Source organism: Fukomys damarensis, unplaced genomic scaffold (assembly GCF_012274545.1).
Source record: "Fukomys damarensis isolate Sample0158 unplaced genomic scaffold, DMR_v1.0_HiC HiC_scaffold_13, whole genome shotgun sequence".
Lineage (NCBI taxonomy): Eukaryota > Metazoa > Chordata > Mammalia > Rodentia > Bathyergidae > Fukomys > Fukomys damarensis.
In genome coordinates this window covers 36,256,898-36,271,361 of record NW_022900925.1, presented here as the reverse complement: position 1 = coordinate 36,271,361, position 14,464 = coordinate 36,256,898, and the positions used below count along the sequence as shown (strand labels likewise).

Sequence of the window (14,464 nt, the reverse complement as noted above, 5' to 3'; positions counted from 1 at the left end):
TTTGAGACAAGGTCTCACTATGTAGTTCAGACTGACCTGGAACTCACTATGTAGCCCAGGCTGGTCTCGAACTCACAGTAATCCTCCTGCCTCAGCCTCCCGAGTGCTTGGGATTACAGGCGTGCACCACCACGCCCGGCTTTAATCCTATATTCTTAAGTCATGACCTGATTTGCTACAATGAAAATCAACCCCAATACTAAAATTAATTTTGCTCTACAATTGCATGCTTCTGTCATTGTAGCGGGTCTCTAGAATGAAAAGGTTATCTGCATGTTTCAACTGTCTGGAGGGTGCTTCCCACTCTCAAACACTGAGACTTCACTTCCTCTAGGTTAGCCCTGTGTGGTCAGAGAGGGAAAAGTGGCCCATCGCTCCCTTTATCATCTACAATTGCTCAGGATAATAAAAGGGATTTGCCTTTCCCTCCTTCCAACCCTTACCCTCAAGATGCCTAAGAATCAAGACACTAAAAGCAAAGCAGTTAGCACAGTGCCTGACAGAGTAGGTACTTGATGTCATTTTCCTTTTTCTCCTTTCTTCCAACCATAGGTTTCTCTACCTTCCCGGGCCTGGTTTTTCACCAGTCAAAGATGGCAATGAACTAAACACACTTGTCTTTTTGTAGCTCCGCCATTCTGACTGCAACTCACATATTCTGGTTTGTTTGCTCTTGTGTGCACTGCCCTTATATAGATCGAAAACAAGGGAAGAGATGTTAGTTTCCAGGATGACCTAAAATTCATAGAACTACGTGGAGAGTTTTAAAACTTGACAAATAAGTCATTCACATGATCCTCCTCATTCCTGAATTACTCTCAAACTGTGTTGAGAGTAGTGCTAAGCACATGTCCCATATAAACGAATTAGTATTTTGGCATGTATTCTCGAGGTCCTTATAGAAAACGTTTTCATACTGTCTCCTGCCTGAGGGTTCTAGGCCCATCCTCCAATCTTAAAGATACTACTATAAAACTCTGCTCACCGGTTTATCAGGAACTCCCTGAAACAAATCATGAACATCTAAAGTAATCATTCCTAAGTTTCACTAGCCCAGCCATAATTTTTTCTCCCATCCCATAGTCAACTTTTTTCTGTTCTAGCTCTCCCTTCTTAGCCTTATTTTTACCTCCTTTTTATATTGCTTTATTTTATGGCAACTTAGAAGTTCCTGAATTAGATACTTGGCTCCTAAAATTTCTGTCTTTGTATTTTTGGTACCGGGGATCAAACTCTGGATCTTGTGTTTGTGAGGCAGGCAGAGCAGAATCACAGCTAAATCCCTGGCCCCAAAATTTCTGTCTTTGAATTCAGTATTTTCTCCAGGCCCGAAAGCATTTAACATTGCATTAGTCTAGGGCAAGTGGTTGTCTACAAGCTGATCCTCACCAAGGATGTCCTTAATTGAGGTTCTGAGACACAGGAGGGAGAAGGACCCCTCACAGAGACAGCCCATCAGACAGGCTGCTCCGGCAGAAAAAAGACAATATACCTTCCAAGACCCAGGCTCTGTTCCTCACTTAGCTCTTGCTGCTGTACTGAGGCCCTTCTAAAAGGCTCCTTCATGCTGCTTCTCTCAGGAATGGATTAACTTGGATAAAATGTCCTTTACTGATGAGAACTATCAACTCTCTTTAGTTTATGACCATTCCAGAAGTGACATAAAAAAATCCATCCATTTCTAGGTCCCAGAATCTTTCTTCATGGCTCTCTCAAGTCTGCTGTAGCTGAGGGCTGTAGAGCAAGACCGACAGCTTCGCCAACTAGAGGGCAGTAAAGACTAACCCCACCCCAACCTCTTTCCTACAGCCCTGGACTACTAGTTTTTAAGGGGCAGGGAGAGTAATGCAATTGTCAAGAGCATGCTGGCATCCAGTGAATAATCACCAGGGCATCAAAGCAGAGCCTGTCTCTTTTCTATTTGGCACAAGAATTCTTTACTCACCAAGCTTTCTTTCCCAGACACCTTCTGTAACTCTACTTAGAAATGGCAACAGTAACAGCAACAATCTCAGACCAAGGGAGAAAAGGTGAAGGGGGAAAGGGGGAAAGCAGGAACAGACAAAACATCTCCCTGGCTTTCACTGCCAGGAAAAAGAATCTTTTGTACTCCACATAACTTGAATTAAAAACTCCCTCTGTAGCTCTTGCTAATTAGGAAGTATTTTGCCCTCCTTGAACTCCTACCCCATAGATGGAGGATTCGGATGGACATATCTTAATTACGTACCTCCAAAGAAACTTCAAAACCATGCAACAGCAGTAACCCTAAATACTGAGCAGGGCAGAGCAATCAATGTCTATGGCAAGCTTAAATCATTCTATTCAGTGTGGGGAGAAGAGGAAAAGGGATATGAAAAGTGGGCGGGTGGGTGATGGAGGCACACTATCTACAGGGTGGAGTGAGTACCACCAATGGTTCCTGCAGGGGTTACACTCCTGTGAGGTCTTCCAACCCTAGCTGGAGTTATCTCCCACTAAGCTAGTGTTGACAAGGGTGCTCCTCTAGATGAGAAAGGCTGCACTTGGAAAATAAAATCAACCACAGTATCCAGGAATGCTCACCTTGCCAGAAGACGCAGCAGCCCACTCCCTTGGAATGGTGGAGCATTCATCATTAAGGAACTCCCCACTCCCATGCTACTCAGCCCTTCACAATGACTACACTGTGAAAAGAGAAGTCACTCATAGCTACAAGAAGTCAAGTTATAGAACAACTTTTGATAAAAACAGAAATTCTAGTTTGGCACCAACAGTGCTAACTGGTAACTTCCTTGCGGTGTTAGCCTTACCACACAGCTAAGCCTGCCTGCCTGGGAGAATAGCACCATGCTGAACGGTATGATTTCTAGTCAGAAACGGCCTTGGGGATGACACTGAGTAAGTCCACCCTCATCAGGACCTCAGCCTTTAGGTCCAGAATTGAAAAGACAGCCACTGGTACAAATCAGAAACAAGACTCTCTAGCAGGTTGAAGTTCCCTCTTAGTCATGAATTTATAATAATTTATAGACCTAAAACTAATTCCTATCCTCTCAAGACTAACCAGGAACGGGACCATCTTTAGCTTCCCAATTCTCCTTCTGGATAAAGAAGACATGATGGCCCCCACAGGCAAAGGAACATAAAATATTCGGAGGATTCAAAATAAGGCTGGCAACCTCTTATCAGCAAGCTTCTGAACGTAACTTCCTCCCAGTTTTACTTGCTCTGGGGCACCCCTTAACCCTGCACAACTTGCTTGCCCTACTTACAACTTCCAGATACCGTTCTCCTCCCCCATCCCCATGGATTCTATCTGGTCTTCCAAAATGTTTTAAGTGGCAGGGTAATAGTACATATTACAAGGGGATATTTACCCTGTGTTCTACGCCAGGAAACAGAAGGGTAAACAACTACTCAGGAGAAGATGGGAAAGATTTTTAGAAATAGGGACTTGACTTTAACCTTTAAAAACCTTTGATTCACTTTCTGGACTGACAACACATAAGGAAACCCCAACAGAGCTAGGTACCCACATCAGCATGCTGACCTTGTTAATATGGAGGGAACCAGGTGGGGGTGGGATGACAGGGAGCCTGGGGTAAGGACTATTCTTTGGGTCTAAGCAGTTTCTTACCAACTTCCCTTGAAGACTGTTGAGCTCAAACCCACTTACCTCTCCTGTCAGGAGGAGTCAGGGTACAAGAAGCTCAACTCTTGATGGCTTGGTACCACCATTTGTGTAACTATTTTCTACTTTAAAAGTAGAAAACATTTTTTGGATTCCTCTCTCATAAAAGAAAAACAATTCTCTAGTTTTAGCCTAGCGTTTCAGGCAACTTTCAAATCCTAAACATGTTTTGCTTTGTTTTCATTAGTTTATGAAGTCTATAGCAATTCTGAGACTGAGAACCCAAAAGATAAAGTGGAGGAAAAATGTCCTTCATACATGAGATATGCTCAGAGGGTATAGAAATTAGAAGTAAATGCAATGGAGCAAAAGTGGTATAGTAACAGGAAATATTTAATTTTCCAATCTCCACTTTCCATTTTTATAAACTGAAAAGAAAAAATTTAATATATTACAAAATATCTGTACACAGACAAGGTACACCTGGTGAGGGGCAAAAACAAGAGAGAGAAAGGAATACAGTGTCAGGAACCTAGGAATCAGGAGAATGAGGTGGCAACTGACACTTTTCTGATGCAGCGCTCTCTCTCAAAACCTGCTGGTAACCACTTTAGCACTGTGACTATATGCATATTACACACATGCACACGCGCACACACGCACACAAGATTGGGTGGTGTCTATGGCATAAGCTAATGGAAGTCCTACTGACAAATTTGTTCTAACTGCCCTGCTTTAAACATAGAGCTGATGTCGTTTTTAAGTCCTCACTGTTCCTATGGACAGATGAAGAAAAAACTAAGGAAATTGGGTCAAGCAAATTTGTTTTCAAAACTACAAAAATGATCATGGTCAAACCAGTTTTGCCTCACATTTGTGAACAGAATCAGATTTCTTATCTGTTCAAAATAATGTACTTAATAGGCTTAGTATCTCTCATGATACAATAGTTAACATCAAAACCACTTTGGAATGGAATACTGGATTTGTGATTTTTGAATAGCCAAGATGCTATTCAGTCAAACCTTGTACTTTGATCACATTTATAACATAGATGAAAAATTACTCAGTATCTTTTCTTTCTCCACACAGATTACAGGATATTCAAATGACTTTTTCCTCTGCTTTTTAGAGCCAAAATTACAAAACATTTTTTCTTTAAAAAATTTTAAAGTTTAGACTCCCCAAATGGGGGCAGGGATGACACACACAGACACACTCACTCACACACACACACACACACAGACACTCACTCACACATATACCCGCCCCCTTCCCTAGCAGGGATGGGGAATGGAAGCTTAAGTATATCATTTAAAATTTTTGGCATAATTAAACATAGGGAAAAGGGGAGGGAAAAAGTTATTGATGACTGCTGATAACCAAAGTACAATGAAAATATACAGAGAATTTTATTCATATGTCATGGGAAAACAATTCTTTTTCACTGAACAGATACTTTTGTAAGTATCCGAGGCTCAGCTTTTTAATGAAAAACAGGGGCAGTGGGACCCAATACCTCAAATCTGAATATTCTAAAATACAAAGGCCCATATCTGAAGACTAAGAAGTCAACAGAGAGAAGACTCAGATGAACTCTAATGGAATTTAATGACAGCATGTCAATGTGCCCAGTAAATCTAATTTGACACATTGGTATAAAAAGCCATCAAAGCCAAAATGGCTAGAAAGTTCTCTTACTCTTCCTAATCAGTGTTTGGCCAAAAGGGGAAGGTCAGACCAAAAACCAGAGAATAATAAAGAAATACACACACCAATCTCTACCTATTTCAGTAACGGGAAAACAGTCTTCATGTAAGTCTCCGAAGAGGGTTCTTTCATTAAAAAAAAAATTTTTTTTTAAATTAGTGCACCTTCCTAAGTAGATTTTATTTTTAATGTATGAACGTGGCATTGAAACATGAAACTTGTTTTGAAAACTATTCTCCACGATGCTACAGTATGTTTGCCTTTTCTCTGTAAGAGAGTTAACCTACAGTTCACCAAGGTCTAACTGTGCTGGTAAGTTCTATGACATGTATCTGTTTTTAAAACACGTCATATGCTGGTACTCATCGGGATGGAAGTCAGAACGACAGGCCTCCCAAGTTATCCCACCTTGAGAGGATTTCTCTTTTCTATTTCCTGTTTATGATAAGGCAAAGTTCTTGCCAGGAAGTCATACGTTAACTTTTTACCAAAACCAAAACCAATCACTGGAGGAAAATCCCTAAAAGAACTGGCAAGATGTACATGATAGGATGTGTACATGTCAACACTGTTCTTTCTCATATAATTTTTGTAAATAGGCTATCAGGTATTGTTATAGCTTCAGAAAAATACCCACTCTAAACTAGGTTACATTTCCATGTATTTTCAGAATGTTTCTTTTTTCTTTGACAATATCACAATGCTACTTGAGAGGTTTTTTTTGACATAAAAATATATGTGTAAACAATATGCTAACTCCTATTAGCCCTCTAGGCATATGGAGGCATCAGCTCTAACCATACTTCAGTAGCAATGTCCTCTGCTGTCCACATTTACAAATCAGCTTCCCCATCAGAACATGGCTTTTTAAAAAAACAGAACGTTTTAGAATTGAAGAGTTACAGAGAACAATGTAGGATTTTGAATTTCCTTTCTTTTATTAAAAAAAAAAAAGTAAAGAATTATTCCAGGTTCTTGGGCATCTCAACCATTTTTTTTTTCCAAACAAATGCCTCAAAAAGAAGGGAGGAAAGGTGCAGAGGAGGGAGAAAAACAGAGAAAAGAGAATGGAGAAAGGAAGGGAGAGAGGGAGAAGTAGAGAAGATGAGCAGAAATGCAAAGACACTGGGTAGTTTACCTGCTTGCCCAAGAATGCCACTTTCTACAACCTGCTTTATTGAGCAGGGAGGAGGCATAGCTTTTGTCAAAATGGAGCAAACTTTAAGAACGAGTGATTTATTTGGAAAAAACTTATATTCAAGATGCTCAATGGGAACAGAGGAGTGTTCACTTATAAACTAAAATGTGGGATGGTGGAGAGGAAGGAAACCTTTATTTAAATCAGCCAGGCCACTCTGCTTCCCTTCTAGCAAAAGCCTAAGAGCAGCTCAAATACTGTGAACACTATTCTCTTTAAAGGGGGATAAATCTATATTAAAATTCAAAAGAAAGAAATCACACAAAATTTTTTTTAAAAAAATCAAAGCCTGAGCCATTTCAAAAAGGAAACTTTTCTCTCTTCTGCTCAAGAAGTGCAGGCAATAAGCTAACACGTTTACTTCTCAGCTGAATGACCTCTCCACATCCTCCACTGTCTCCTCGGTAGAGCTGAAGGAAATGTTCTGGCTATCGCCCATCCACGGGGAACTAGTGACAACATCATTGTTTTATAAGTCGTCTGCTAGTAGCAAGTGAGCAAGGAATACAACAGACAGCTTTGCAGTAGCCAAATGTAGATGATTACCTCACTCTGGCAAATGATTTCATTAAACGTTGAGGATTGGATGGAAAGATGGACAGGGAAGGAACTTTCAGGACAATGGACTCTCTGGGTTAGTAAGGAACTCCTCTCCCTCGTCCCCCTCTTGGTGGGACTCTTGGAGGTCCCCGAAAGAGTTTTCCATAAGCAGAAGATTGAGCTGGGGCCCCCCAGTGAAGATTTGCTCCTGAGCTGCTGGCCCCAGGGGTTCCTGGCCCCAGCTCCCCATAGTTTTGCAATTTGGTCTCTGTGTGCACCACAGAGTTGCTGCTCCCCTCCGCCTTCAGGAATGGCTGCCCGACCACTGAGTGTAATGCTAAGGGAACCCTGGCAAAACGGAGATCCTGGTCTCCGGGGAACTGCACTGACCCTGTGCCCTGGTAACTGCTGGACTCCCCAAGGTGGCTCACAGAGCCTGAGAAGGTCCTGTTCTTCACCAGGGTCTGGACCAAGGATTCTGTCAAGGCTGGACCAGAGCTGCGTTCATCAGTGTCAGTGGCACTGAACCCTGATTCAGGCCCATCTGTGTTTCCGTAAGTCCTGTTTGGATGGGGTCGGGTGGAGTATTCCATTGGTCTCAAGGCCTGGTGCTCATGTGGCAGGTGGCCAGGAGGCTCTGCTTCAGGCTGGGATAAAAGTTGCAGCAAGGCGGCTGTCACGGCGGGGTTCAACTCCTGGGGGGCGCTGGAAAGATCGCCTTCAACCAGAGGGGGTGGAGGTGGCGGCGGTGGAGGTCCGGGGGGTTCAGGGGGCCTCTTCTCTGGTGGAAGAATGTGAGGAGGACATGCTGTGGAAGGGTTACTTCTTTTAAACACCATCTTAAAAATCACATGTGATTATAAGCACAAACACACTCACACATACACGCACACTGCCCAACATAATAAGTTTCAATACAAATCACCAGATATATAAAGAATAAAACCTTGGGATCAGAAAATTGCAATTTATAAGTGAAATCAAGTCGTGAAAACAGTTGCATTCTGGATCTAACAGCTGGTGTAAAAGGATGATATGTTTCAAACCATTGTCCTGATTCTTGTCTTAGATTTCCTCCATTTCCTTCCTTAAAGAACTGCTCTAATGTAGACTGTTGGCAACCTCACCATTCCTTTGTTGTTGTTAGATCAAAATGTTATTGAGGATAAAGCAGACAGAAGGAAGACAAGAGGGAACAACATACATGCTGTGGTCACATTTCTAGGACATCATCTTGTTGTACAACAGAGACCTTGCACAGACTTGGCTAACACATTTACAGAACATTTGATGAGATAAGGTTAACCTGAAATAAAACTAAATGTACAGGAGAGATGAAATAAAAAACTCATTACCATGGGATATAATTGCTTCTCCAAACTTCAGTCACCGTTCCTCCTGATCATATTCTCAAGAAAGGGATATTAACTACCACACTGTCATTCAACTTCCTTCATTGACAGTAATTATAAGGTAATATACCACTATTTTTTTTGTTTTCCTACCTTTTGCACTTTTTATTCTATTAAAAATAATCACTACAGTAGTGTCATGCAAAATGGGCTGCTGATGAACATTTGTTTATCCTGTAGTGTTGAGAACTTAGTATTTAGGAACTAATCAATCTTCACTAACATCTTTTTTTTTTTTTTTCCTTTCCCAGGAGGGTGGTTTGAGAGAGGGGTCTTGCTTTGTACTTCATGCTGGCCTTCAACTCACTATGTAGCACAAGCTGGCCTCGAACTCTCAGTGATCCTACCTCAGCCTCCTGGGTGCTCAGATTACAAGCATGTGCCACCAGCCGAGCGTGTCTTTCTTGAAACACTTCCTCAGACTTTCTTTTTTCCACTGCTGTTTAAATTGCCTAATCATGGCAATCATTTGTCTGATAACGAACTCCTGCAAAGGCAGGAGATAAGAGATGTAAAATGGTGTGAGACTGAAGACATACAAAACCACTGAGACAAAAGTATGGTTAGAATAGTGCCTTTGGAGAACTGGGAGTCACCCTGCTTAAGGAAAGGCTTGGAGGGTCAGGGATTTAGCTCAGTGGCACAGCACCTGAGTTCAGTCCCCAGGAGAGAAAAAAAAAAAAAAAAAAAAAAAAAAAAGAGACAAGAAAAGGCTTGGAACATCTTCTAAATCACTGATTTTCCTTCTTCCATGTTCTCTCCATGGAAGCATGTTTTAAAATATCCAGTCATTCTACCATTTTTGAGCCAAAAGTGATATGAAATCATTACTTAGGCAAGATGAAAGCAATTTTTTGTTATATTTTCATAATTAGCATATTCACCTTGATTTTATTTTACAAAAACACTAAGTTTGCATTTCCTAAGCATGCAGATGAAAGCACTCTGGAAATGCTATATAAAATCTTAGGTTGTGCAGTGCAAGGATGAGCGTTAGGTGCTGTATGTAATATACAAGGCATTTGATCAACAGCCTGTTTTCCCAGGACTAAGAGGGTTCCAAGGTTGCCAACTATCAGTTTTAAAACCAGGACAGTCCAGGGACAACTTGTTCATCTTATATGTAGTATGCCCAGCAAGTTATTTGTTGACTGATGGCCTGGGTGGTGGGTAGCAGGGGAAAATGAATTTAAGGACAGAAAATTAGCTATGGAAAATTCACAATTTGCAAAGTAGATAACCCTGACATGCTAAACTGACTACAAGCACCTATGATTTCAGAGTCTTTTACTGTCAACATCACAGATCTTTTGTTTTATATAATGTCCTATATAAGGACATTGAAGTACCAGGCATTTAAAAGTATGTGGGGATGAGCTGGGGATTTAGCTCAGTGGTTCTGCCGCCTGACTCCCAAGCACAAGGGTCTAAGTTTGATTCCCTGATACTAAAAGAAAAAAAAAATGTATGTATGGATTATACATGCGATGGAACACCAGGGGTTTAACACTGAGGGCAAACAACTTTAAAAACGCATGACTGCAAAAGTGGGCAAATTTAAACTTGCATTTTCCAACTACACTGCTTTTCATATTTAAACTTTATCTTTTATGTAAATAGCCTAATTGTGTGTTTCAACAGAATTAATTCTTGGGCTCAAATTCACATATATCAAATGAAAATTCTATTTCAAAATAGCAACACAGATGGATTGTAAAGACTAAAGTTAAAACTTCTTAAAGGAATTAAAAAATATGAATTACAAATCACATTGTTCTACGATTTAAATTGTTAATGTTGTCAATCTTCAACAGTTTTGTACTAATGCAAGGAGGTATTAAGTAAATGTAAAAATAACTTTAAAAACTTTAAAAAATTTATTAGATTTCAACCACTGCCCTTTCCCAACAAGTACAGAGTAACTGAGAGTAGCCAAACCAATAGGCTGTCTCTTAGGGTTACAGTCTGCCCTCTGGTGGAAGTGTTAATGAAAAGTGCGATGGCCCAGTAAAGGAAGAAACAAGAACAGGAGAGAACAAGGGCAGGGGGCGGGGAAGACTACAATAATTAGCTGTGGCACTTTATGCTCTCCTCTGAAAAGTAAATCCAACAATTTCTGGCCATAGGTCAGTTGGGCCTTAGTTTTAGTTCAATTTCATTATGTGGCTGATAATTTGTTGGTTCAATTACTGGGTGAATTTCTTCCAATCACTATGCTGTTTAGTTTGTTAGACCTACTTCTTTCAGGCATTCTCAATAGAGCTGAACCTTTCTTGGTGGGTGGAAGAGGGAGGAGTCAGAACCTGAGTGCTGAGACAAAGAGGCTACTTTACTTCTACATAGCCTGTTCTCTTACCACAGGTCCTAGAGTCTCTTAAAAAGAACTGCCCACAGAAGAGTGGCAAAGTGAATCAAGAAGCACATGAGCTTCACTTTTTGCCAAAGGACTATAGCCAAATTTATTTAATCTCCCTGGATTGCAGTTTTCCTATTCATAAAATAAGGGGCTAGTTTTATTACCTTCCAATTTTAAGTATCTTCATATATGAAAAATGACCTAAGACTACTGAAAATAAAACCATGTATTTTTCTGCACTATTCCACATAAAATGTGAATGCAGTCCCTAGAGTTGAAGGGTTTGTGTACCTCTTCAGCCCTTGTGGCTCTTCTTATTCCCCAATTCATGGGGTCTTCTTAGACAGCGAAAATTTCCAAGGAGTTGACAACAGGTTAGATTTTGCAAATAGATTGAATCAGAATTCATGAGAGAATTTAAACTTCTTTTTTCTCTAATAAACTGCATGCTGTGGTCATATGAGATAAAGGTATAATATTTTTTTCAGATTTTTTTCCTTTTTATAATGTTGGGGTCCATTCCATTGTTTCTTTCAGGGAACACATACTTAAAGGAGTCATTTTTATATGCTATTATTTTTTGAAAGGAAATATATGGTGTTAATTATCTACTTAGAGCTGTTCCCAAATTATTCTTCAAGAATTAAAGTGATTATTTTATTGGGGTTTTCTTGACTGGATCTTCCAGGTAAGACTCCCATATACAGCATCCACTCCACTAGAGGTGAAGAAATACAATGTGACAACAGTTTGTTCTAGGACCAGCTGGGCACTACACAGTGGTTCAAAACACATTCCTAGCCATGGCTGTGGTTTCCTTGGTTAGAACAAAGGGGTTTTACTTACCTATATCCTATAAAGTGGAAAAACAATCAGTATATGAAAGGTGCTTTGAGAAACTCTGAGACTTAAATTAAAGAGTTGGGTAAGAGATACATCACCTTGGTGCTACGTTCTCCTGTAGACTAGGTCACAGAAATACTGAAATTGAGGTCATTGATGTGAAAAATAAAATGTTAGAGATTTTTAAGAGGATCAACAGCACCTGAGCTCAATGAGATTCATGACCGGTCTGTTTACCTGCTGCCTCCTCCTGTGGCATTGTGGGAGTTCTTCGAGGCCCCTGTGGCCCACTATTCTTGTCACTGTTGTTTTCCTCTATGCTGCCTGCTGGTTCCTGGGTTTTCATCAGCTGACTCAGGAGAACTGCCAACATATTCTGCATGTCAGCTGGTGTGCTTGAAGCTTCAGGGGTTGTCTGTTCTGCTGAAGGCAGGGCTGCTGGGGCAGGGGGTGCTTCCTTCAAAGACTCCTCTGGGGGCACCGGCTCTGAGTTCTGCTGCTGGGAAGTGGCTTCTGTCAGAGCATTGATGGATTGGTTGAGGGCTTCCAGCTGTTGCTGCATCTCCGGGTTAGAGTGGATGTTAAGCAGCTGTGCCATTTGAGGAATGCTCAGGTCAGTTTGGCTATGCAGCAGGTTCAATAACACTGCTAATTCACTTTGATTCAGTTGCTGTGTGATGTCACCAAGGCCTGTGGGGAGACAGTGGAGCCAATATAAGAGGACGAGGCAGGGCAGGGGCCCCTTTCCTTCTTCAACTGTCAGTAGCAACTTAACTGAAAAACGGTTTCATTTTGAGTGTCTCATTTTTCATGTCTCAAATTGCTAGGACAGAGGTTGTTAATCTTTATACTTTTGCTTAAAAATACAGAGACTAAAACATCTCTGTGTGTGAAAGTGATTTCATTTTATTTGTAATCTTTATGGTCAGTGATTTTCAACCTTTACTGCACATAAGAATTACTAAGCTTTTCAATTCAAGCAGGGTATGATAGTACAAGCCTGTAATACCAGCACTTAGGAGGATGAAGCAGGAGGCCTGCAAGTTTGAGGCCAGCCTGGGATATAGAGTAAGACCTCATCTCAACAAAAAAAATTCGTGCCTCATCCCTAGAAATCTGGCATTGTACTTGAGGGTATTCTTTTGTTTGTTCAAGTTTCTTGGACAATTCTAATGTGTAGCCAATGTGGAAAACCCTACTACTGTGCATGACAGGGAACAGAGAGTGATCAGAAAAATATTTGCAGTTCAGAAAAATTTGTGGTACCAGAAGTATTTCATTATAAAACCAATTCATTATGACACAGTTTTAAATATATTCAGATCAAGTAACAGTTTACAGGAATAACTACCGATAATGGTGGAGAACCTATGGCATATGTGCTGCAGTGGGCATGCGAGCCAAGTCGCCCTTGTAGCTGAACAGTTGTTTTCTCTAAACTAAAACCTCAGTATTCAGGTTTAATTGCAGTGCTGGCACTCTGCGGTAAATAAGTGGGTTTTGGGATGTAGTTTGGGCACTCAGTCTCTAAAAGGTTCCCCATCACTGACCCATAGCAATTATAATTTAACACTGGATTCTAAAACCTTATTAACCTAATGTAACGTGGCTCCAAATTATGTGTATTCAAAAGACATGGGTGAACTACCTTAAATTTCGCTTACCTAATTCACTGACTTGTGCCACACAGTATTCCTTATTTCCAGGAAGGAAAATGGTCTATCACGGACTTTGTTAACTGTATGTACCAAATGTAGTCTGGTTTATGTTCTCCCCATAAATGAGGACATCAGCTTCTTTCTTAAGGCCTCATTGGGCAAGTGAGGCCTCTTTCCTAAGGCCTATACTGATGTATAAAAGATACAACACACATGCGCATGCACACTCCTTGTACTTGATCTTCAAAATCTGCCAAAATGTGCAGAAGTAAACAGAAGCACAAAGGCCCCATTGCAGCACTGACCTACTGAATCCCCAGCCCCGGGCTGCTCCACTTTGCCAGCAGCAGGCTGAGGTGGTGCTGGGCTACTGCTCTTCACAGGCTCAGCACTTGTCCCTGAGGTAGTTTCTTTCCGAGAAACTTTGGATGGAGGTGGCTCTTCCACTACAATACCACTTTGTCGCTGTCGTCGCCGTTTCTTACTCCATAATTCATGGCAATCCTGCCAGTGAGGGAGGCTAGAAAAAGACAAAGCAAACAGGAATGCAGTAGTGAGTGAACGAAGGGATAAGAAAGCAAGCATCATGGGAAGTGGAAATAATAAGGAAAACATAAAAGCTACAGGATATATAGAAATATGGCAGGTGATAGTCTGAGGAAATAAGTCTGCAAGTCCAGAAGATTTATACAGTGAGAAATGAGAATCTTGCTACTATTAAGGACACAGTGCATATATAAATGCCCACATTCTAGTCAGATACTGTTTTTTTCTTCACATAGCAAGAAACAAACCAACAAACAAAAACAAACAGAATTTAACTAGGTGTGGTGGTGCACACCTGTAATCCCACCACTAAGGGAAGCTGAAGTTTTAGTCTCGCTTGAACAACTTAACAGTGAGACCAAGACTCAAAATAAAAAATAAAAAGGGGCGAGTATGCAGCTCAGTGGTAGAACACCCTGGGGTTTGATCCCTAGTACACACAACAAAATAAAAGTCAAACGATGGTCAAATTTCAGCTGAGAACAAATAAAAGGACAAAGATTACTGGCTTAATAACTATAAAAAATCTAGGAAAGGTGATTTAAATCTTGGAATCATATAAATATAATTAAGTTGCATCTGTGCAAG

General features: G+C 40.7%; 1 protein-coding gene across 8 annotated transcripts in view; it reads right to left on the bottom strand.

The window, feature by feature from the left end:
* Cdk12 (cyclin dependent kinase 12) overlaps positions 1-14,464 on the bottom strand; it is a 71,639-nt gene that overhangs the window by 14,109 nt on the left and 43,066 nt on the right. For 5 of the 8 annotated variants that reach the window (XM_010620049.2, XM_010620046.2, XM_010620047.2 and 2 more), the window contains exons 12-14: positions 13,636-13,850; positions 11,910-12,362; positions 7,452-7,869 (exon numbers count right to left, since the gene is read on the bottom strand). In XM_010620049.2, coding sequence (XP_010618351.1) covers positions 7,452-7,869; positions 11,910-12,362; positions 13,636-13,850 — 1,086 coding nt within the window. Of the gene's footprint in view, positions 1-6,368; positions 7,870-11,909; positions 12,363-13,635; positions 13,851-14,464 lie in introns of those variants that run through there. The other 3 variants (XM_010620044.3, XM_010620045.3, XM_010620051.3) reach the window with 3 other exon arrangements.